General features: G+C 61.1%; 1 protein-coding gene across 23 annotated transcripts in view; it reads right to left on the bottom strand.

The window, feature by feature from the left end:
* TSNARE1 (t-SNARE domain containing 1) overlaps positions 1–21,630 on the bottom strand; it is a 117,062-nt gene that overhangs the window by 22,658 nt on the left and 72,774 nt on the right. For 8 of the 23 annotated variants that reach the window (XM_086335618.1, XM_086335615.1, XM_086335609.1 and 5 more), the window contains 3 exons: positions 21,460–21,532; positions 19,782–20,216; positions 13,863–14,998 (listed from right to left, as the gene is read on the bottom strand). In XM_086335618.1, coding sequence (XP_086191744.1) covers positions 14,418–14,998; positions 19,782–20,216; positions 21,460–21,532 — 1,089 coding nt within the window. In that variant the 3' untranslated portion in view covers positions 13,863–14,417. Of the gene's footprint in view, positions 1–13,862; positions 14,999–17,617; positions 17,701–19,083; positions 20,217–21,459; positions 21,533–21,630 lie in introns of those variants that run through there. The other 15 variants (XR_015140388.1, XR_015140387.1, XM_086335626.1 and 12 more) reach the window with 6 other exon arrangements.

Genomic DNA, 21,630 nt, shown 5'->3' on the forward strand with positions numbered 1-21,630 from the left:
CCCAGCCGCCAGGGAGAGAGGTCCAGGGGGTGAGAAGGGAGCAGGTCCAGGGGGTGAGAAGGGACAGCAGGTCCAGGGGGTGAGAAGGGAGTAGGTCCGGGGTGAGAAGGGAGAGCAGGTCCAGCGGGTGAGAAGGGAGAGCGGGTCCAGGAGTGAGAAGGGAGTAGGTCCGGGGTGAGAAGGGACAGCAGGTTCAGGGGTGAGAAGGGAGCAGGTCCGGGGTGAGAAGGGACAGCAGGTTCAGGGGTGAGAAGGGAGCAGGTCCGGGGTGAGAAGGGAGAGCAGGTCCAGGAGTGAGAAGGGAGTAGGTCCGGGGTGAGAAGGGAGCAGGTCCGGGGTGAGAAGGGACAGCAGGTCCAGGGGGTGAGAAGGGAGCAGGTCCAGGAGGTGAGAAGGGAGAAGGTTCAAACCCGGGTGGAGGCTGGGGGGGTGGGGGGGCGGGGGGAGGGTCACTGAGGTTAGTGTGTGTCTGTGGTGACAAATTCCCAAGTCCAGGGAATGGAGCAGGGTGGTCAGTCCCCAGACCCCTAGGGAGGGCAGGCCTGGCCGGAGGCCACGAGAGGAGGGGAATGGAAGTTGGGGTGGAGGCGGCTTGCTGGGTGTAGAGGTGTGATTCTGAGCAGGGGGAGATTTGGACCACTGCTCAAAAATGCACAGCTGTTCTCCTGGGCTTCTCCCTCCCTCCCTGAAGGAGCACCCACTGCAGCCCCGCCAGCCCCGCTCTGGCCTATGAAGGGCCCAGTGGGTGCAGCATGGCAAAGGGTCACTTGCTGCTCCCAAGCAGACCCTCAAAGCTTCTGTTCAGTTCTTCCACTGCCCTCACCTGCCGTGAGCCTGGCAAGGGGAGGCCGCCCACCGGTCTGGATTCCAGAGTCAAACACAAGAGCAAAGGCACGTCCATCCCGCTATGGGTTTGCAACACAAGCAAGAGCCAAACTCAGCCCTGGGCTCGTTTATTAATGCAGCCAAACAGCCTGTGCTGACTGACACAGGGGGACGGGACGAGCCCCGTTTAACAAAGGGGTTGGAAATCCTGCGCTAGCCAGCCACATGACCCTCGGTGGCCCTTGAGGCCTCTCCAGCCTCTCACCCTCTTCTCCAAAGCGGACGGCACAGGCCAGCTGGTGCCGAGGCTGGCAGCTCGGTGAGGAGTGTGTGCTGGTCTGTAACTCGGGCAGGCCCTGAGTTGACCAACCCCACCCGGAACCCTCAGGCTCACAGCTGCGCACTCCTCTCTGGTTTTCACATCTCTTCTCCTGCCAGCGGTGAGAGCGTTCTGAGGAAGATGCAAACCCGGGGAACAGGTGAGCTCTGCACAGCTGACACCGTGCCAGGGCGAGGCTCCCTCCCCAGGGCAAGAGCAAGCTGAAATCCTCCAGGTGCCGATGCTTCCGGTGTGGGGGCACCAAGGTGGAGCCCCAGACCCCTTTCCCGGCAGACGGCAGTGCAGGCTGAACCAGTGGAAAGGGAAGCAGCCGTCAACGCCGCTGGCCGTCTGCGCAGCAGAAGCCTTGCTTGCGGTGACAGCACCGGGACGACTTAACAATCCAGGATCAGAGGCGTCCCCTCGCTTTGGGTTCCTCTTCTGAGGCTTTTCATCAACCCTGTTGACAGCATTACTAATGAGCTGTCATCAGATGTTCCTGAAGCCACGGTGAAGAACCGGGGCGGGGGTAGTGGGGAGGGAAGTGGGGAACACGGAGTCGGTGCGCCCAGGACCTCCCCGATGTGTGAGGTCGGGTGGGCCACTGGGCGCTTGTGGTGCAGGCAGGGGTTAGCCTAACTGCCACTCCTGCTGCTTCTGTGTGCACAAAGCTCTGACCCTGGGGCCTCAGGGCGGCACACCGGGGAAACAGGTGGAGCCTCTTAAGGGGAGGGACAGTGCTTAGTGACCGTCCTCTCCCTCCCAGGGCCCCTCAGCCTGACGAATGTGAGACACTGCCCCCTGGCCTGGGGTCTGAGCCTGTAGAGGGTGACCCGGAGTTCAGCCACCCTGCCTCTGTCCATGGTGCTGACACTCTTGCCTGACACTGCTGCGGCCCATTCACAGGCTGGGGACACCAAGACCTGGGCACACACAGAAGGCCAGGGATGGGGTCAGACCCATCAGACTTCTCACCCACCCTCACCTCAGTCAGATTCTGAACCCAGACCTGGACTCATCCGACAGTGCCCACTTGGGGCTTCTCGGGGCTCATGGTTCCCACCAGCTGGGACTGAGAAGAAGACAACCCCCCAAAAGCCACAGTCAAGGAGAGCTGGGCCTCACTGTTTGGGAAGAACAGGAGGCTGTGGGCAGAGCATGGGGACCGCGGGTCCTGCTCACACCCCTCTCCGCCCCATGCGTCCAGGACAGCCGGCCAGCAGCTGCTGCCAATCAGGACACCTACCCACTCTGGGCAGGCTGCCTGGCGCCCCTGCCTGCTGAAAGCATTGGTTAGGCCGGAGCGCTCCCACCCTGGAGACAGGCAGGCCCATGATTCGCCAGAGAGACCATGTCCTCAGTCCCAGCAGCCACGCCCCACGCCCATCCTTCCATCTGCAGAGCACGCGCTCGGAGGGAGAGCTTGTTTGATGTCTGGGCGGTTTGTTTGGTTTAATTTTGTTGTTCACCATCTCTGCTGTCAAGAGGTAAACAGACACGCTGCTTGTCTTCCAAGGAGGGCCGGATTAATAATGCATTGGCAGCAGGTGGAGGTGTATGGCCAGGACTCAGGCACCAGGGTTTCCATCCGGGCTGGGCCCGCAACTGGCTGAGTGACCCAGGCCAAGGCTCTGAGCCTCTCTGGGCCTCTTCTCTCCTCACAGACAGTCTGAGGCTGGGGTCCTGCCCTCCACCCCCATTTTGGTGCTGGTGGAGACAGTGCTCGCTGCAAGAAGGCCTGGCTGTGCTGGGTTCCCGATGGGAGTTACTGGCAGTTTTCCTGGGCAAGGGGATTCCTCCAGACAAGAACGGCTCAGAGATTGTACGAGGCCTCGTCAAAGTCACACAGCAAGTAATTAACGCAGCCAGAACTCAGGCTGGGCCAGTTCTAAGCTCCGTTCCTTTCCCGGGAGGAGCTGGTCAGGACCAGACAGCCCTGCAGGCACCCCCGTCACTCACTGTCACCACTGCCGCCATCACCCCCACATCAGGCCCAGGGGCGGCCCCAGCATCGCATCCCCATTCGGGGATCTTCCTTGCACTGGGTGCCCCCCAACCATTCCCGACACCCCACCTGTCTCTTCTATACAGCGGGCACATTGCCTCCTGCCTGCCCTGCGGACGGCAGACGTGAGGATTGGCTGAGTGAAGGGGGGGTGCACAGAGCTGGGACACAAGCCCCCTCCACCCTGCCCTGCACCTCCCGCCCTGGAGGACGGCATCTGAGCCCTCACACAGACAAGGAGCCCACACCTCTTCAGACCTGAGGCTGGCCTGGGATGGGGCTGCAGTAAGAGCTGAGCCTGTTCCAGGGACAGCAATCAATTCCACTGAGCTTCCCCCAGCTTCTCACTGAGGGGGCTACAGTTCTGCCTCCCTCTCCCCTTCTTTCCCAGCAGAAAGCACAGGAGAGCTGAGGCCTGGTCCCGTGGGCCTGGTAGCACTGAGGTTTTCAATGAAACAATCTATATCTGTTTGTGGAAGGCAGGGCCCAGCCACCTGGATTCCTCTGGGATCCAAGCCTTGGGGCTGTGGCCAGCCTCCAGGCGGCCCATGTGTTCTGAGGCCTGGCTTGGAGGCCTCCCCCTCGCCCCAGCCTTGCCCCTCCCTCCACTGAGGAGCTGCTCCCCCCAACCAAGCCCATCACCCTCTCCGGACCACCTCCAGCAGCTCGAGGTGATGGACAGGACAATTATTCCCTGGGCTGCCAGAGCACTCTGAAGCCCTGTCTGCGCATGGCGGGTGGGGTGGGGGCTGCCCCCCCGGACCCTTGCACCCCGTCTCTCTGCGGCCATTACCCCCCGGTTCCTCCCACTGCCAGGTCCTTCCAGCACGACACTCGTCTGGTTCGGTCAGAAATCCTGAGATGCGCAGGCAAGCCCAGGCATCAGAGACCTGGATTCGAATTCTGACCCCGCCCTGTCACCAGCCGCACAATTTGGGGCAAGTGCTGGCTTTTCCGGAGTTTTAGCCCCATATCCACAAAGCGGGCAACAGTGGCTATTTGTCACGAGAGCAGGACGGGGACTGGCCACACTCTGGGGCTCTGCATGCTGTAGCTCCATCCTCCGACCACCCTCACTGCACAGTGGGGAGCGCAGCAGCTCCTCTGGCAGGTCCGTCCTTGACACTCACGCTGCACTTGGCCTATGCTGTCGGCCAGGAGAGTAGAGACGCACACGTGCCCGCCCGGGGAGCTGGAGGCCTGGGGAGGCAGGTCCCGGAGGCAGGATGACAGCGGGGTGGGGGCACAGCAGTGCAGAGGAAGGAGCGGGGCCTGGGGCTGCCGTCTGCACCGAGCACAGGGTGTGTCCTGTGGTGGGGGCGGGGGGAGAGGGCCAGGAGTGCTCGCCATCCTCCCTGTGCTCCCCACCCCCACCTGCACCACCCTCCTGGCACAGCAGGGCCTCTGGAAAGGAAGGTCCCCAGGCCAATGTCACAGCCGCCCTAAGTCAGGCATATTGGCAGCCCCGAAGGGCAAGGCGGCAGTGGAGGCATCGTGGAGAGCAGAGCTCCTAGGGACAGAGGCCTCCGGGGGTTGGAGGGTAAGGACACAAGTTGGGATGTCAGCCCCACCTTGGGGAGGCCTCTGCAGACAATCCAAGCATCTCACAGACAGAGATCACTTTCTTCTCCCTTCTCCCAGCTTCAGTCCCAGACCTGTTGTGGAGGACTTGCTCTTATCCCCATCACCACCACTGCCACCACCACACATCACCACCATCACCATCATCACCGCTATCACATCACCACCATCATCAACTTCACCATTATCACCATCACCACCACCACCACCACCACCACATCACCACCATCACCACCATCACTACCATAACCACTACCACCACCACCACATCACCACCACCACCACCATCACATCACCACCACCATCACCATCACCACTATCACATCACCACCATCAACTTCACCATTATCACCATCACCACCACCACCACCACCACCACCACATCACCACCACCACTACCATAACCACCACCACCACCACATCACCACCACCACCACCATCACATCACCACCACCATCACCATCACCACTATCAAATCACCACCATCATCAACTTCACCATTATCACCATCACCACCACCACCACCACATCACCACCATCACCACCATCACTACCATAACCACCATCACCACCACATCACCACCACCACCACCATCACATCACCACCATCATCACCATCACCACTATCACATCACCACCATCATCAACTTCACCATTATCACCATCACCACCACCACCACCACCACATCACCACCATCACCACCATCACATCACCACCACCATCACCACCATCACATCACCACCACCAACTTCACCATTATCACCATCACCACCATCACTACCATAACCACCACCACTATCACCACCATCACCATCACCACCATCACCAATCACCACCATCACCATCTTCACCATCACCACCACCACCACCATCATCACCACCATCACCATCACCAACTTCACCACCACCATCACCACTATCACCATTTTCACCATCACCATCACTATCACCATCATCATCACCATCTTCATCTTCACCATCATCACCACCACCATCACCATTATCATCACCATCATCACCCTCAGCATTCCCACTGTGTCAGTCAGCTCAGGTGCCTGTAACAAAATACTATAGTCCACACCACCACCACCATCCCCACCACCACCATAGGAACAAGTCACCGTGTTAAGTGCTCCGCAGGCAACCAGCATTATCAGTTCGTGTTTTACAGCAAAGGAAAACAAAGAGCAGAGAGACTCAGCGATGTGCTCAGTCATACACAGGTAGTCATTGCAGAGCTGGGACTAGAACCCAGTCTGATGGACTCCAGGGACCGTCCTCACATTACAGAAGCAGCAGTGTCCCCTACTCGGCCCGGCTTCTGAAGAAGGGGGTTCTTGCTATGCATGCGGACAGGATGCTGGGCTGATCTGGTTCTCCAGAACCCCATTTCCCTGGGCCTCTCCTGGGTACTGGAAGAGAGGCAGGCTCATTTGCATTCAATTTGCATACAGCTGCTGAAAATGAGCCCAAATTCCCTACCACTTCAAAACTGCATTGTTTCTGCCTTGAAAGGGACCTTCCCACGCACACAGCCATCCCCGTCACTCCACCGAGGGGCAGTGTCCCCTCGTCACCTCTCCGGAGGAGCCAATTCCCCACTCCTAGCCCAGCCCCCGCCTGGGGGTGACCGCAGCCTTAGCCTCCTTCCTCCTTCCTCTCCAGGGGCCACAGGTCCCCACGGCCCTCCCCACGACACAGCAGGCAGGGGCAGGGGCAGGAAGGTCCTGCAGGGGAGACGCTGGGGCCACTGGCATGAGCCGGAGTCCTCTGTGAGCCCGGCATCCTGGACAGCCAGTCAGTCAACACCAGGACTGGGCCGGACGTCAGGCACTGCCTCCGGGAGCCTCCTACCTCCTCCAGACCATCGTCTTTCTGCGGGACCCCTGGCCCCTCATCTGCCCACCCTGCCCTCGGATGCCCAGCTTGGGACTGTCAGCCCAGGAGGAAGCTCTGTTAGAAGGGCCGCCTGGAGGCTGGGGGTCAGGGGCGCTGTGGACAGGGCCTGGGCTCTCTACAGACCCGCCCTGGAGAGGGCCTGTCTGACCAGGGACCGGGAACTGTGAGGTGCAGGCCGGCGCCCCGCCTCCTCCCGGGGTGGGGTGGGCAGCGCAGAGGCTGGAGGCCTGGCCCCGGGCGTCCAGCTCTTCCTCTGCCCAGAGTCCAGCTCTCTCTTCCGCCTCCTGCAGACCAGCTGCCTCCCGGAGAAGCTTTTCTGCACACCTGGCGCCCCATCCAGGAAGTGGACCATGCCCATCTCCGGGTTCCCAACTCTGTCCGGGAGGCAAGCTAGGGGCACACACCTCTGCACACCAGTGCACAGGCACATACAACACACACGTGAACACACATAAACTTCATGCACAGCACAACATGCCTGAGCACACGCACACACAGGCACCACCCGAGGGCCTGCCCACCCCCGTGCCCCTACGGGGTTGAGCGGTGCTGGCTGTGTGTCTTGGAGTCCTGGACGAGCCTTCACCGTGTGGCCTCATGGAGTTCATCTGAGCAGGGGTTGAGACTCTTCTCATCTTGGGGGCTCAAAGGTACCCCTCGGGGTTGGAGGGAAGCAGGAGGCAGGCACTTCTAGCTTAAGACAGTCCCACCACCCCTCAGGGGCTTCCCAGGTGGCTCAGTGGTAAAGAATCCACCTGCCAGTGCAGGAGACAAAAGAGACAGGGGCTCAAACCCTGCATCACGAAGATCCCCTGGAGAAGGAAATGGCAACCCACTCCAGTATTCTTGCCTGGAGAATTCCAGGGACAGAGGAGCCTGACGGGCTACAGTCCATGGGGTTGCAAAGAGTCAGACATGACTGAGTGACCGAGCATGCACGCGCCGCCCTGAGACACTTCCTTCCCCCTTGGGAGGCTGTGGGGATTTATCCTCCATCCAGGTCTGGCCCACAGGGCTGGCATTTCAGTCATCTCTGTAGCACTTCCTCTCAGGCCTCAAGGACATCCCTGACCCTGGTCTACAAATCGGGGGCGTGTGCCAGGCTGGCCGCCAGCGCCCGGCTGGACTCCCACATTCAAAGGGAGCTCTACTCGTGAGATTAGTGCAGCAGGAAGAACTCGGGAGGGGGCCCCAAATCAGGGCTGAGCCCACCCCCAAGAGCAGGCTCACCTCCCCTGAGCAGACTTCTTCCCGGGGCAAAAAAGGGTGAGGGGGCCTCGCTGGGAGAGGCCCACAGGAGCTCAAGGCTGCAGTTGCCCACCTTGGGCCCCAGGAAATGAGCCGCTCCCTGCTGCCTGTGGGCTCCAAGTGCCCCCCACCCAGGTCTGGTCCCCACGCCTGTCGGAGAGCTGGGGCTGGGGGGTTCGGTGGGGGGTAGGGACAGCCCACAGAGTCACACTGAAACTAGGCCACAGGCTTGAACGCAGACCCTCCCAACCTGAAGCTGCTCCGAGTTGCCAAGGACACGGGGGCAGGTGGGCAGAGTGGGGTGCAGGGCTCCCCAGTTTCTCTGTGCTATGCCCGTGACCTCTGCCTGTGACCTCTGCCCATCCACCCAGGCGCAGCGAGCCCAGTAATGAGCAGACGGGTTTAAATGTTTGCTGGGGTTCTGTCTCTGCTGGCAATCACTTCGAGAGGGACTGGAGGAGCAAACAGAGCAGGGTGGGAAAGGGCCCGGCCTGGGGCCCAGCCCGAGGCCCAAGTGCGGGCCACCCTCCCGCCCCCGGCCCTGTGGCCCCACCAGCTGTCCCTCCCCGCGCCTGGAACCCAACTCACATCTACATTTCTCAGCAGACGGCAGGGAGAAGCTATAACAATGCGATCACAATGAGGTTCTCCGGTGTTCTCGATACCCAGGGCTCAGGCCTTGGCAAATCCATCGCTGCTTATTTACCCAGCTCGCCTCCAAATGAAAAGGCAGCTTCCCCTCCCCCAGGGCGGGCTCCCAGCCCGGCCAGGGCAGCAGGGTTCACACCCACTGCCCAGGCGAGGCCTCGTGGCTCTCAGGTCACTGGGGACAGGACGGAGGGCTCCGGCTGGGGAGTCCCTCCTCGTCCTCCCTGGAGGCTCCGGGCCTGGGCCAGGCTGCCCGGAGTCCTGCCCTTTGCTGGACTTGGATGAGTTCAGGTGCCCTCGCTCCTCAGGCCTGCACCGGACACCGGGCCCGGCCCACTGGAGACCTTCCTTCTTTCTGCATCTCTTATCTTTCTGATCAGAACCACACCCGTTTTGCCTCCCGGTGCCTCTGATGCCCCGGCCTCATCCACACCTGGGCAGCCAGGAGGTGCAGGAGCCACGCGGTGTGTGCTGACCAAGCACGGGCTCGTGCTGAGCGCCGTCCTGGGGGCTGGGGCACCCAGAGCCCAGCCGGGTGGAGGTCACCTGCCCAAGAGGACAAGGACTCCCAGGGCACGTGTGCAGGCATGTGGCTGTGAGGGTGAGAGGGATCGCGGATGCCTCTCTGAGGAGCACGTGTCTGAGTGAAGACCTTCAGGAAAGGGGCAGTGAGGACCTGGAAAGCATGCAGGACAGGAGGAAGGGAGAAGGCCAACCTCCGCTGAGCACCCAGGAGCCAGGACGGGCATTCTTTTTTTTTTTCAGGACGGGCATTCTTGCTGTCTGCTGCCGCCCAAGGGTGGGGGACGAGGGGGCTGTTCTCAGCTCAGCATCCTCCGTCATCCGCCCCCAGAAGCAGCACCCTGGGTGGGGGTGGGAGGACATTATTTTCCCCAAAGCCAGTGTTTCCTCGTTTCCTGCTAAACCACCAAAAGGCAGGCCACAGGGCTCAGCATGGTCAGCGCATGCTGTGCTCTGATGGTCTGTGTCCATGAGACAGATGGGCCCGTAATGTCCCTCTCCTGAATGTATGCCATCTCTGATTCGACCTACTGTTACATATTTAGGAATTTCCCTTTTTCCTGTGGTCCAGGAATGTTTGTACAAGACTGGATCTCTGCTCTGAAAGTTGGGTAGAACATACATCAAAGGCCAGTCTCCACAGTGGAGGGGGGGTCTTCCTGACCCATTCCATTTCTTTAATGGTTACAAGGACCACCAATCCTTTTACCCTTTAGTTGGTGTCGACAAATTGTACTTTTCTAGAAATCTGTCCATTTGCCCGTTTCCAAACTTGTTGGCCTAGGCCTGCTCACAGAATTCTCTCATTACTTTGGAATGTCTGTTCCTTCAATGTGCGATCAACCTTACCAGTGGTTTGTCCATTTTCGTGGTCTTTTCAAAGAGCCAGCCCTTGTTGTTCTCATCCAGTTGCTCTGTCGTGTCCGACTCTTTGCGACTACGTGGACTGCAGCACACCAGGCTTCCCTGTCCTTCACCATCACCTGGAGTTTGCTCAGATTCATGCCCATTGAGTCAGTGATGCCATCCAACTGTCTCATCCTCTGTCGCCCCCTTCTCCTCTTGCTCTCAATTTTTCCCAGCATCAGGGTCTTGTCCACTGAGTCAGCTCTTCACATCAGGTGGCCAAAGTATTGGAGCGTCAGTAATAAATTCTGCTTTGTCTCTATAATCTTCTTCTTTCTAATTTCTCAGGGTTTATTCTGCAGTCATTTTACTCTTATTTAATGTCTTTTTAATATCTTAATTCATTAATTTCCAGCCTTTTTTTGTTGTATAAGCATTTAAGGCTATTAATTTCCTTTGAAGTACCCCCACAGATTTTGACATGCAGTATTTTCATTATTATTCAATTATGTATTTTTACATATCCGTTAATGATTTATTCTTCTTGACTTCCCAATTATCTAGAACTGTTTAAAATATTTCCCAACATACAAGGAAATTTTTCTTTTTGTGCTGATGCTATCTAATGAGAGAATTTTCCTAATTGCATTTTTGAATAATTGCAGTGTTTCACCCATTTACTGATTCTTTGAAGTTTGCTGACACTTGGTCTTCGACCTAAGTCATGATCAAAATCCAGGCGTCCTGGAGAAGACTGGGTGTTATCTGCCGAGTGTTACTTGTTTGAGGGTCTGGTGAGTCAGCTGCTGGTTATCAGTGAAACCTGCACCATCTTAATGAATTCCTGCTCTGTGCCCATGCTGACACCTTCCACTCTCAGGATGGACTCCCTCTGCAGGCAGGCAGTTCCGGCTTTACCCATCTATTTGGAGCTCGTTTTAAGTGTACAGAGATGAAGGATTTTTCGTCTTTCTGAAGAGCTGAACCGGCCATGCTGTCCTATTTAATATGAGTGATGTTGATAGGGCTAGCCCCTCACGTTCTTCCCAGCTCTGACTGCCACGTCTTTCTCTACACTTTCTCACCTTCTTGTCCTTATGTTTTACTGGATTAGTTTTAAATGGCAAAGAGATGTTTTTTCCTACACTCTGTTGAGTCTCGACGTTTAATGGGCTCTTTGAGTCCATCCACATTAACCTGTTTACTGGACTCAATACCAAAGGTTTGCCGCGGGTTTTCTATTTATCTATTGTCTTCTTCTATATTATTTTAATTTCTCTTTTCCCCCCTTTTTTATTCAGTAATGAGTTTTGTCTGCTTAGTTGCATTCTTATTCCTTTTTTCCTATCTATGTATCTTCTTTGGTGAAGGACCTGCTCAAATCTTTTGCCCAAATTTTCTAATTCAAGTGTTTGTTTTCTTGTAGCTGGATTTGGAGAGCTCTTAATACATTCAGAATACAAGTCCTATATCAGATATGTGATATACATTTTCTCCCAGTAAGTAGCTTGCCTTTTTATCCTATTAACAGAGTCATTTGCAGAGTGTAAGTTTTCAATTTCAGTGAAGGAACCCTTCAGTTTTTAACCACATATAGCTACTAACAGGCACCAAAATTAATAATGTAATCACCCTTTGCAACCAACACACTGTCATTGCCCCACTGCTGTTCCGTCTTTTGGAAACATTGACCCACGCAAATCAGACAGCACACTCCAAGTTCATTGCTTAATATGAAACGGTTTCACCATCAGTCCTGTATCAACCAGCTTCCTGGCTCACCGCCCGTGTCACACACCTTCCTCCTGGGGCCATCCTGCAGTCCGCCCTCCAGAGGCTCTTCTTGTCAAAGTCCCTTGGCAACAGATCCTCATGCTTTCAGTCCTCTTTGTCCTGAGGTGGCTTTGCCTGGGGCCTGATTCCAGGTGACAGTCCCTCTCTGGGCCTGGTCTCCCCACGGCCTCCACTGCTGAGCCTGTGACTGAGCTGGTGGGGGTGGGGCTGTCGCTCTGTCCCCCTTCCTGAGCCGGCCTCCCGCTCAGGGGCCGAGGTTTCCCAGCACGTGGAGCCACCCGGTGCTGTGCGTGCCCCCCACCCCCATCTGCCGGACAGCGGGTCAGGGGGTCACACACCACCTTTCCTCATTCGAATTTCTTCTCCTGGGACCCTGCCAGACCCAGGCTGGATTTCTGGTCCTCTGCACCCTTTCATCTCTCTGTCACCCTTCCCACCTTCTGAGGTCTCCTGTCGTGTTGCTATTTCTCCAACTAAGCCTCAAATGTCATCTGTGACCAAGGATGCTGCCAGGCTTCCCGCCGAGTTCTTTGTTCTTAAAAGTTGTCACTGGCCCTTTCCAGACATGCTGGGTCACTTCTGATCATGTTACTACTACTCATCTTTGTGACTTCACCTCATTTTAAAAATATTCCTTAGAAACTATCTTACGTTAGGTATCTGCTTGATTCCTCCGGGGTCTGCACGGGCCAGTAACAGCTGCCTGCCGAATCAAATAACACAGACTCGGCAGCTCTAACAGAAATGCAACCCCCGCCCACCCCCGTCCTGGAGGCGGGAGGTCAGAGATGAGGGCGAACAGGCCTCTCCCCCGGCGTGTGGCTGGCCGCCTCCTCCCGGGTCCTCACACAGCCATCCCCCCGCACGCATCTCTGTCCTCATTTCTTCTTCACACTGAGATGGAAGTCACCCCAGGGATCCCACTTCACCTCGATCCCTTCTAAAAGCCTCAACTTCTAACACAGTCACCTGCTCAGGTCCCGGGGTGCAGACCTCCGCACCTGGCGGGCCTGAACCTGTTATTCTGCGATGCTGGCCCTCCTGCCCCCTGCAGACTACGTGACAGCTGCCTGTGGGCTCACGTGATGCTTCTTCCTCCCTCTGAGGGTCCCCCAGAGGCCTGCAGGGCCCTCCCCCAGCCAGAAAGACCCGTCTGCCAGGAACCCGGATCTCAGGGCCGGCCTCAGAGATGCCTCCAGCTCAGTGCTGGGGTAACTGGTGAGGTGAGGGGGTTGCAGGGAGGGGACAAGCCTGGCTATTTCGCTTCTCCCTGCAAACCAGCAAAGCCTTTACAACCACAGCTTTTTCCACATTAATCTGTTTCCCGCGTGGGCTCCTAGTAAAAGTCTCTCAGTACTGTTCGACTCTGTGACCCCATGGACTATAGCTTATCACTCTCCTCCGTCCATGGGATTTTCCAGGCTAGAGCACTGGAGTGGGCTGCCATTTCCTTCTCCAGGGGATCTTCCCGACCCAGGGATTGAACCCAGGTCTCCCGCATGGCTGGCAGACTCTTTACAGTCTGAACCACCCCTAACCTGCAGTTTATCCACCAAGAGCAGACCTGAGATACACCCAACCTTTGCAGGGCAGCAGGAAAGGCCACCCTGGAGAACACCCGGTCTCGTCTGACCACAGGGACGAGGAGGTTGGAAGGACGCTGGCCACGCTGCAGAGTGCTGGATAGGCCACTAAGCAACCTGGGGGCTTTTGTGGACGAGAGTTACTGACTCACCGCTGGCTCCGCGGGAAACAGTGAAACCACGAAACATCCCTCCTTCCGTGTAGGTTCCACCCTGTGCTCAGCTCCTTCCGAGCCGGGCTGCCCCGGGAGCCTGGGGGTCAGCTCACTGTCTGGTTCCTGCCAAGACCTCAGCGTCCTACTTCCGGAAAAGGCTGTTATCACAAGTCCGGAGAAGGAGGCAAAGGGGAAGTCGGAGCGGAGCCCGGCCTCAGGGCCACAAGGGCCCCGACCCCCACTGAAGCACGTGGCCGGCCATGAGCCTGCCTCCTGGGGCTGCCCCGAAGGGCCGCCCCATCCTAGGGTCACAGGCGAGGCGGATCGCAAGCCCAGGGAGGGCTGAGGGCTGCCTGCGGGGAACCGCAGGGGACAGACCACCACCAGGACAGACCGGCTGCACCTCACTTTCTGTCAGCATCGCCCGCGTCACTGCTTTCGTTTTTTAATGTGATATTTTATATTTATATAAGAAAAATATTTTTCCAAAAAAAGTCAGTAGGTATAAAATGGCACCCCACCCCGACGAGTACCAAGGAATATTTGTACACACATATATCTTTCATCGTAGACATAAACAATGACCGCAGGCCCTCAGGCGTGGGTCCCTTGGGGCAAAACCAAGCAGACGCAGGGGCCCAGCCCCCACCCCAGTCTGTACACCTGCAGAGCAGCGGGGCTCCCAGGAGTCACTCCAGGGCACACACTGGGCGTCTTCTGGGTGCCCGGCTGAGGCACACTTCCAGGGTCTGCACACCAGGCGGTGGTCTGGAGGTGCTGTGCCCGCGTGCACGTGCCGGATGGGAGGGTGGGGCTCTGCCATCGCCCACACCGTCCCTGAGCAGACCTCGTTCCTGTACTCCCCGGGGTCGCTGGGCCCACAGGCGCTGGCAGGGCAGAAGGGGCGCGCTGGCGATGTCCCGCGTCCTCTCCACGCTGGCGATGTCCCGCGTCCTCTCCGGCCCCGCCTAGGGCCCGTGGGGCTCGGACCCTAGGTTTCCTCCTCCACCTTCAGGATCATCCCTGAGAAGGCCTCTGGCCCAGTACGGCTGCCCTGCGAGGCTCTGGCCGGCCTGCAACCGGTCCCGCCCCCCGGGGAGCCGCCTGGGCTGGCGGGCCAGGCACCCCGGGCCGGGAGGGCCTCCACCAGCCTCCCCAGGGTCTGGGTGAGCGCCTCGACGCCATCGGCCAGCCGCTGGCTCTGCTCGGTCAGCCGCTCCAGCAGGAGGTTCTGCTGGGCCATCAGCGTGCTCTGCTGCTGGGACCAGGCGCTGAGCAGGGCACCCTGCCGCCGCTGTGCATCCAGCAGCCGCCGCTCCAGCTCCGAGGCCTCGGGCCCCGCAGCCTTCCCAGAGGGCTGGGATCCTGCCGAGGTGGGCGGTGAGGGCCGGGGGGGCCCAGGAAGCGCAGCCGCCGGGGACGCTGAGCCCGGGGAGGTGGGCGGGGAGGGTGAGGAGGCGGCCATGGGGAAGGCTCCTCGGGGGTCCAGAGGGTCGGCTTCGGGCGGGCTTGGCCCATCCAGCATCCGCAGGGGGAACCACAGGCAGCCGGGGGCCTCGTCTTCCTTGTCAGCTAGCAGGGGGAGACGGGAAACGTGAGCCTTCGCCAGCCAGGACCCGGGCAGTGCAGGGAGGGCCCTCAGTGCATGAGGCCCTCTGCACACACAGCGGATCTCGGCCTCTCTCGGGGCCCGTGGTCGGCAGCAGCGCCCTCACAGGACGCTGAGACTCAGAGGGCAAAGGATGTCCTCCAGGGATGCTGAGAAAAAACTCCAACCTGGCGGCTCCAAGGCCAAGGTGCCACCACTAGGTTGCCATCTGTCTGTCTGTCTGTCTGCTCACCCAATCTGGCCATCATCTACCCACTGTCCTGTCTGTCCATCTGTCTACCTACACATATCCACCCACACATCCATCCCTTCATCTGTCTGCCCGTTTGCTGGTCAAGCATCCACCCGTCCCTCCATCAGCCCACCTCCTTCATTCCATCCACCCATCCATCCGTGTGCATCTTCCCGTCCATCCACTTCATCTCTCAGCCGTCCACCCATAAGCCAGCCCACACACCCAGCCATCATTCACCCACGTCTCTGTCTGTCCAGCCACGTGCTTGTGCTAATCCCCTTCCAGCCCTTCAGTCCATCTGTCCATCTCCCCAACCCTCCATTCATCTGTCTGTCCAGCCAGCCATCCGCCACGTGGACGACCAGGAAGATAAGCAGAGTGGACATAAAAGCAGCACTTCTCCAGGAGAAGCTGAGACCTGGACCCCTACACGCTGGGCTCCAAAACCAGCTCCACCTCCTGGGAGCCGTGTGACTGTGGGACGCCCTCCTCTCCTCTGGGTCTCAAAGCCCTGTCTGCACGCGGAAGGCTAGAGGCCGTGATACCTGTCCTGCCGACACCTCCCAGCACCTCAGGCAGCGGGCGGGAGCCGGAGGGCTTCCTGCGTGGTGGCCACCGTAGGCCACCTCCTGGGCGGAGCCCCCTCACCTCACCTATGGGGCAGGGTCCCACCTTGGGAGGGTAGCTTCACCCCAGAGCACCAGGCCCACGCGCCTCTGGTAACAGGCAGGCCAGGTTCCAAGCCTGCTGCATCCCAGGCACGGGTGGCCGCCCGCCACCACCTCCTCGTCCTCCTCCTCCTTCCACAGTCCAGGCTCGTGCTGATCCTTCTGACCCGGTGGCCCCTGGGGGCACGAGGAGGAGTCAGCTGCCCTGCTGGCTCGTTGCTTCTCTCCTGAGATAAGGCTTCGGGAGTGAGGCCCTCAGCGGGCAACGTCCAGCTCCGCATTCCTGCGGCAGAGACCAGGCTGGGCTTCCGACAAGTCCGCCATGCTTGCCAGTTCTGGTGGTGCCCTCTCTCTGGAGGCCCGGGGAGCCCACCGTGCTTGCCAGTTCCGGCGGTGCCCTCTCTCTGGGAGGCAGGCTGTGTGGGCAGAGGGCGCCGAGCCGCCACCAGACGCCGCAGCCCTGCCCCGCCCCACCCTGCAGACGCAGGCCACCCCCGGCAGCCACACCAGCTGTCACGTGTGCCCAACCCTTGCCCTGGCCGAGGAGTCAGGGGGCCCCGATGCAAAAAAGGGGCAGCCAGCAGTGGGCCCAGCGGGTGCCCCCACGACGCGCCCTTGCAGAGTCCGATGGCCTCCGGGCTCCCCACCAGGGGAGGCCTGGGGACGGAGGCTCTGCTGGGAGGGGCTGCTCTCCCCTGTGGCCGGCCCCACCCTGCGCCCCTCCTACCCGGAGGCACCCCGAGTCCCTCTCCCAGCACAGTGCCGACGTTCCAAAGCCCCCGGGGAGCATGGACAGCGTCCACCACCTCCCCGGCCCCTCCCTGGCCCCAGTGGCACGGCCCACACAGGTCCAGCCCCTGGCCGTGGCACCCTGAGCCTGCCTGGGCAGCCCCTTCCTCGGCCTCTGCCCTGGCTCCTGCTCGGCATGCCCTGGGAAGCCCTCCCTGCCTCAGCAGGCACAGGGCCCCGTGTCACTGGACTGCACCATCCGGCCACCCCACCCCTAGGACGCGAGATCTGGGGAACACAGGCTCTGGGGGCTCCGTCTCTGAGCGAGGGCCCGGCACGGAGCAGGGGACCTGGGGGCAGGCGGCAGGCGCGAGGATGCTCGCAGCGCCCACTTCCTGCTGGACCCAGGCCCGGCCAGGGGCTCACGGCTGTGTCGCGGCTGTGTCCCCAGAGCTGCCTGATGCCCCGCCTCAAGCAAACGAAGGTCAGACATTGGTCCTTACTGTCCCAGAGCCAGCCGACACATTCCAAGTGGCGAGGCCCGGCCAGCTCCAGCCCCACGCCTGGCCCAGGGCAGACAGGGAGCCCTCTCCACAGCATCCCACTCCAGGACAGCCGAAGCCACTGGGCCTCCTGTCGGGGCAGCCAGGTGCTGCCCACCGGGCTGGGGAGCCGCAGCCCCGCCGGTGCCCACGGCAGCGAGACCCGCCCCTGGGAGACGCTCACCCCTCACCCCTGCCTCTCACTTGCTGAGCCGGGGACAGAGGCCTGGGACACAGCCTCGGTGGGGGTGCAGACCGGGCAGGCAAGGTTGACCGCCCTGGGCACGCGGCCCACACCCCTACCTCTCCCCTCCCCCATAGCAGTCGGCTTGGGCGCAGAGAAGACCCTGAGGGCCTGCCCCTCTGGTGCGGGCAGGGGCGGAGGGCTGTGCCCTCACACTGACTTACTTGGTGCCGGCTGGCTCCAGCGAGGAGCTCACTGGCCGCCTCTGTGTGCGAGGACGCAGCCTCAAGGCCGGCTTCAATACTATCTGCAAATCAAGACAACACAAGCAATTACAGAGAGGAGACCCTCCGGTCACCCGGAGCGGGGGCGGGGGAGGCACAAATGGGGAGTCCGGCCTCCAGAGGTCAGAGGCTGCAGGGATGGGCACCGCCCACCCGCCCGGCGAGGGCCCTGGCTCGCCTGAGTGTCAGGACAGAGCGCCTGGCACTGTCTGTCCTTGGGGCCTGGCAGCCCCTCAGAATGGGTGAGTCCAAGCCGGGAACAGCTCTGCACACAGAGAGCCACCGCGAAGACAGCCAGCAGGGTCTGGGAACACCGCTGCCCCCAGGACACTAGCACGTGCCGGCCGCCGGCGTCCCCGCACCACGCAGCTGGTTCTGACGACCGTGCAGCCCCGAGTGGGGACCAGGGGCTTCAAGCAGGGGCCTGCTGGGTGTGTCAGCAAAGCCCCCAAGACGTCGCCCCAGCAGCACAGCTGAGCCACCCTGGGACACCAGAGGACACCCCTCTGCGGCAACAGGGGGAAAGGCAGTGTCACGTAAAGCACCGTGGGTCCACCCCACCCTGCAACGACGCGTGGCCAGGCTGGCGGCACAGGACAGGGGTGGGCCAGCACCTGGGCTCGCGACCCGGTAGGAACGGGGCTGGAACCCCCGGGAGCACCAGGGCAGTTCTCTATGCTGTTTCCTCTCCCCCCAAGAAGGACCCAGTGCTGCCCAGACAAGCGGGCAATGACCACAGGTGTGGGCATAGCCCTCAGCACAGACCAGCTGGTGCTTTGTGGGCTGACCTGTCAGATGCAAACACGCATCAAGCCAACTCTTAGGAAGAGAGGACGAGCCTCTGAATTCGCGCATTTTGGTGAAAACTCAGAGGTAGAAATGGCTACATGCACACATCTCCCCGATGCTGGGAAAGATTGAAGATGGGAGGAGAAAGGGACGACAGAGGATGAGATGGTTGGATGTCATCACTGACTCAATAGACATCAGTTTGAGTAAACTCCAGGAGTTGGTAATGGACAGGGAGGCCTGGCGTGCTGTAGTCCACAGGGTCGCAAAGAGTCGGACAAGACTGAGCAACTGAACAGAAGTGAACACATCTCCCTCGACCGCCCAGGGCCTGAGGCAGAGACGGCGCCCATAAACACAGGTGCAGCCCAAGCACTGAGGGCTGCCCCGGTGGGCGAGAGCCTGAGGGTCACGGCGGATGGGGGACGGGGTGACGGCCCACTAGGGCGGGTGGGACGTCTGGGCTGAGCTGGGCCTCATGGCGGAACTTGCAGAACCAAGAGTCACGCACGGGGGCCACCGAGCTCCTGCCCCGCTCCCAGGCAGGGGGCCAGCAGGACGGGTCTGAGCACCCGGGGCCCCCCCGCCAGCTCCCCTGGGCCTTAGAGTGTGCCCACCTGCAGCATCCCAAGGCTGGGCCTGGCTCTGCCGGTAGAACAGGCGGCCTCCCCGTGACTGACAGGCAGGCCCTGCCGCGTCGTCCAGGCCTGTGACGGTCCAGCTCAGGGCATGGCTGTGTCCTGGGTGCGTGTGCATCTCTGACCTGCCCCCACCTGTTTGGTGCAGACCCCCTGAAAAGGTCTGCTGGGGCCTCTGCTGGGGCGTCGACGGCCCTGCTGTTCCTGCAGGCCCTCCTGCTGTCCGCTCGGCAGCCCTCAGGACGCAGGTGGTCCTGCTTCCAGCTTCTCCCTAAAGTCCTTCCAGTAGCTCCCCAGGACGGGGGAGGCGAGGGTCCGCGGGGCCCTGCTTCGAGCTGTGAGTGGAGCCGATGCTACTGTGGTGAAGGGCGCTGTGATGGGCTTGCAGAGGTGTCTTGAGAGGAGGAGGATGAGGAGCAGGAGGAGGAGGAGCTGGAGGCGGCGGCCAAGACCCAGCCGGGCTCAGGAGCGGCCGCAAAGGTGGCCAGCGGTGGGCCTGGGGCTCTGGGGTCAGCGTGCCCTGGGAGGCTGAGGGCCCCTGACGCTGCCTGGCCTGGCCTGCGGCTGAGTGACGTGAACGAGCGGCGCCCCTCCCTGGCCTGGAGCCTCGGCCTCCCCATCTGGATGCAAAGCGGGCCTTGCTGGAGGCTCCGATCGGGCTGTGGGGAGCCACTTACTTGGCAGGGGCTTGGCGGCACGGCCCTCCCCGGGGGCGCCCGGGGCCGCGAAGGTCTCGGCCACCATGCGCTCGATGGGTGTGAGGACGGCGGGGGTGCGGGGGCCCTCGGCCAGCTTCCGGCGCACCACCCCGCGCAGGTCGCGCCACTTGTGCTTGACGTCGCCCAGGTCCCGGCGGCAGTAGCCCAGCGCGTTCACCGCCTGCAGGATCTTGCTCCACACGCGGTGTTTGCGGGCAGGCGGGCCCCGCAGCGCCCCGAACAGCAGCGGGTAGTGGCGTGTCACCCTCTGCACCAGCACCTCCGTCTCCTGGGGGCTGAAGTTGGGCTTCCGCGTCTTGGTGCGTGAGTGGGGGCCCGGCCCGGGCAGCAGGGCTGCCACAGCGGGCTCGGGGCTGGAGCTGCGCCCGCACGGGGCCTTGCTGCTGCTTGACCCTGGAAAGGCACCGGAGGCTGAGGGCAGCAGGCTGGCCCCACCGCCCGTGCGGGGGGACGCGGGCCTCACCGACACCCGCCGTCCCGGGGACACCCACTCCAGCACGCAGTGGGGTCCTGGGCTGTGGCTATTCTGGGCACTGGGGCCCACCTCTCCAGCAGGCATAGCACTGGAGGAGGTCAGTCCTTGCCAGCCCCCCACCCGGCGAGAGCAGAGAGGCCCTCCTCATTGGCCCATCGCTGAGACCGAGTGACCATCTGGTGACCATCCGGGAAACACCTGGGTGTCCATCTGGAGCGTACAAAGCATTCTGCACACCCACCCTGAGACGGTCACCCACAGAGGTAATCAAGCACGTGGAGACGGAGGGTCCCAGGAGAGGTGCCGTGAGCCGGGACGGGTGATGCCCAGAGCTGCCCACAGCAGGAGCTGGGGTCCCGTGGGCACCCAGGCTTGCGGACCAGTGAGGGGCTGGCAGGCGGCACGGCCCAACCCCCTCCTTCGCTCTGCTCCTGGGGATGCAGCACACACCAGGGTGGGGGCTGGGCTGCCTCTTGGGGAGCAATACACGCCTGCGCCTCAGCACGCCCCGGCCTCCAGGCTCCATTGAGGCGACGACTCAGCCCGAGATCAGGGTGCAGAGGGGTGTGGGGAGGCCTGGGCCCCGGCCACAAGCTGCCTGTTACCAAGTGGCTCTGGGCACTGGGAGCCACCTCACTCCTGAGGGCCGCAGGCTGTGGCCTAGCACCGCCCCAGGCACCCGGGTACAGGGGGGAGGAGCAGGAAAGCCTTGTGGCCACACAGCTAGACAGCCGGGCTGGTGCGGCGGGGGCCCTCGCGTGGAGGGAAAGAGCCGCCGCAGGGGCAGGACAGCTCTCCCCGCACAGCCAGTCCCCACCGCACACGCTCCTGAGAGGAAGGCGCAGGGTGAGGGGCAGGCGGCCCTGACGCTCCCACGAGCAGGAAGAGGGGCCCACCCCTCAGGGGCGTCCCCGGGCTGGCCTTCCTGAGGGGCTGGGCCGACCCAGGGTGGTGGGAGGGCATGGAGAGCGGCCAGCAGAGGCTCGGACCGCCGGAACTTGCCCAGGCCCCACTGTGTGCCAGGCAACCCCGCCAGACCATGCCCACCCCTCCCTGGGGCAGTTGCTGGAAGGATTCGGGTCGAAGCCAGACAGAGGGCACCCCCGAGGACGGCCTGGGGCAGGCAGGGCAGGTGGCTTGGCAGATGCTGTGGGTACCCACCGATGGCCTCTCCTTGCTCTGAAACCATGGAGGCCAAGTCCTTGATGATCTGGTTCACATCTAACAGGTCGCTCTGTGGAAAGAAGAGGACAGCCGTTAGGTTCCTGGGGCAGCAGTTCAGAGGTCAAGGGCACAGCCAAGAACCAGAAATGAGCCAAGGGCGACCCCTCA

Source organism: Bos grunniens, chromosome 14 (genome assembly GCF_055505025.1).
Source record: "Bos grunniens cultivar Pamir isolate PY7600 chromosome 14, Bosgru_T2T1.0, whole genome shotgun sequence".
Lineage (NCBI taxonomy): Eukaryota > Metazoa > Chordata > Mammalia > Artiodactyla > Bovidae > Bos > Bos grunniens.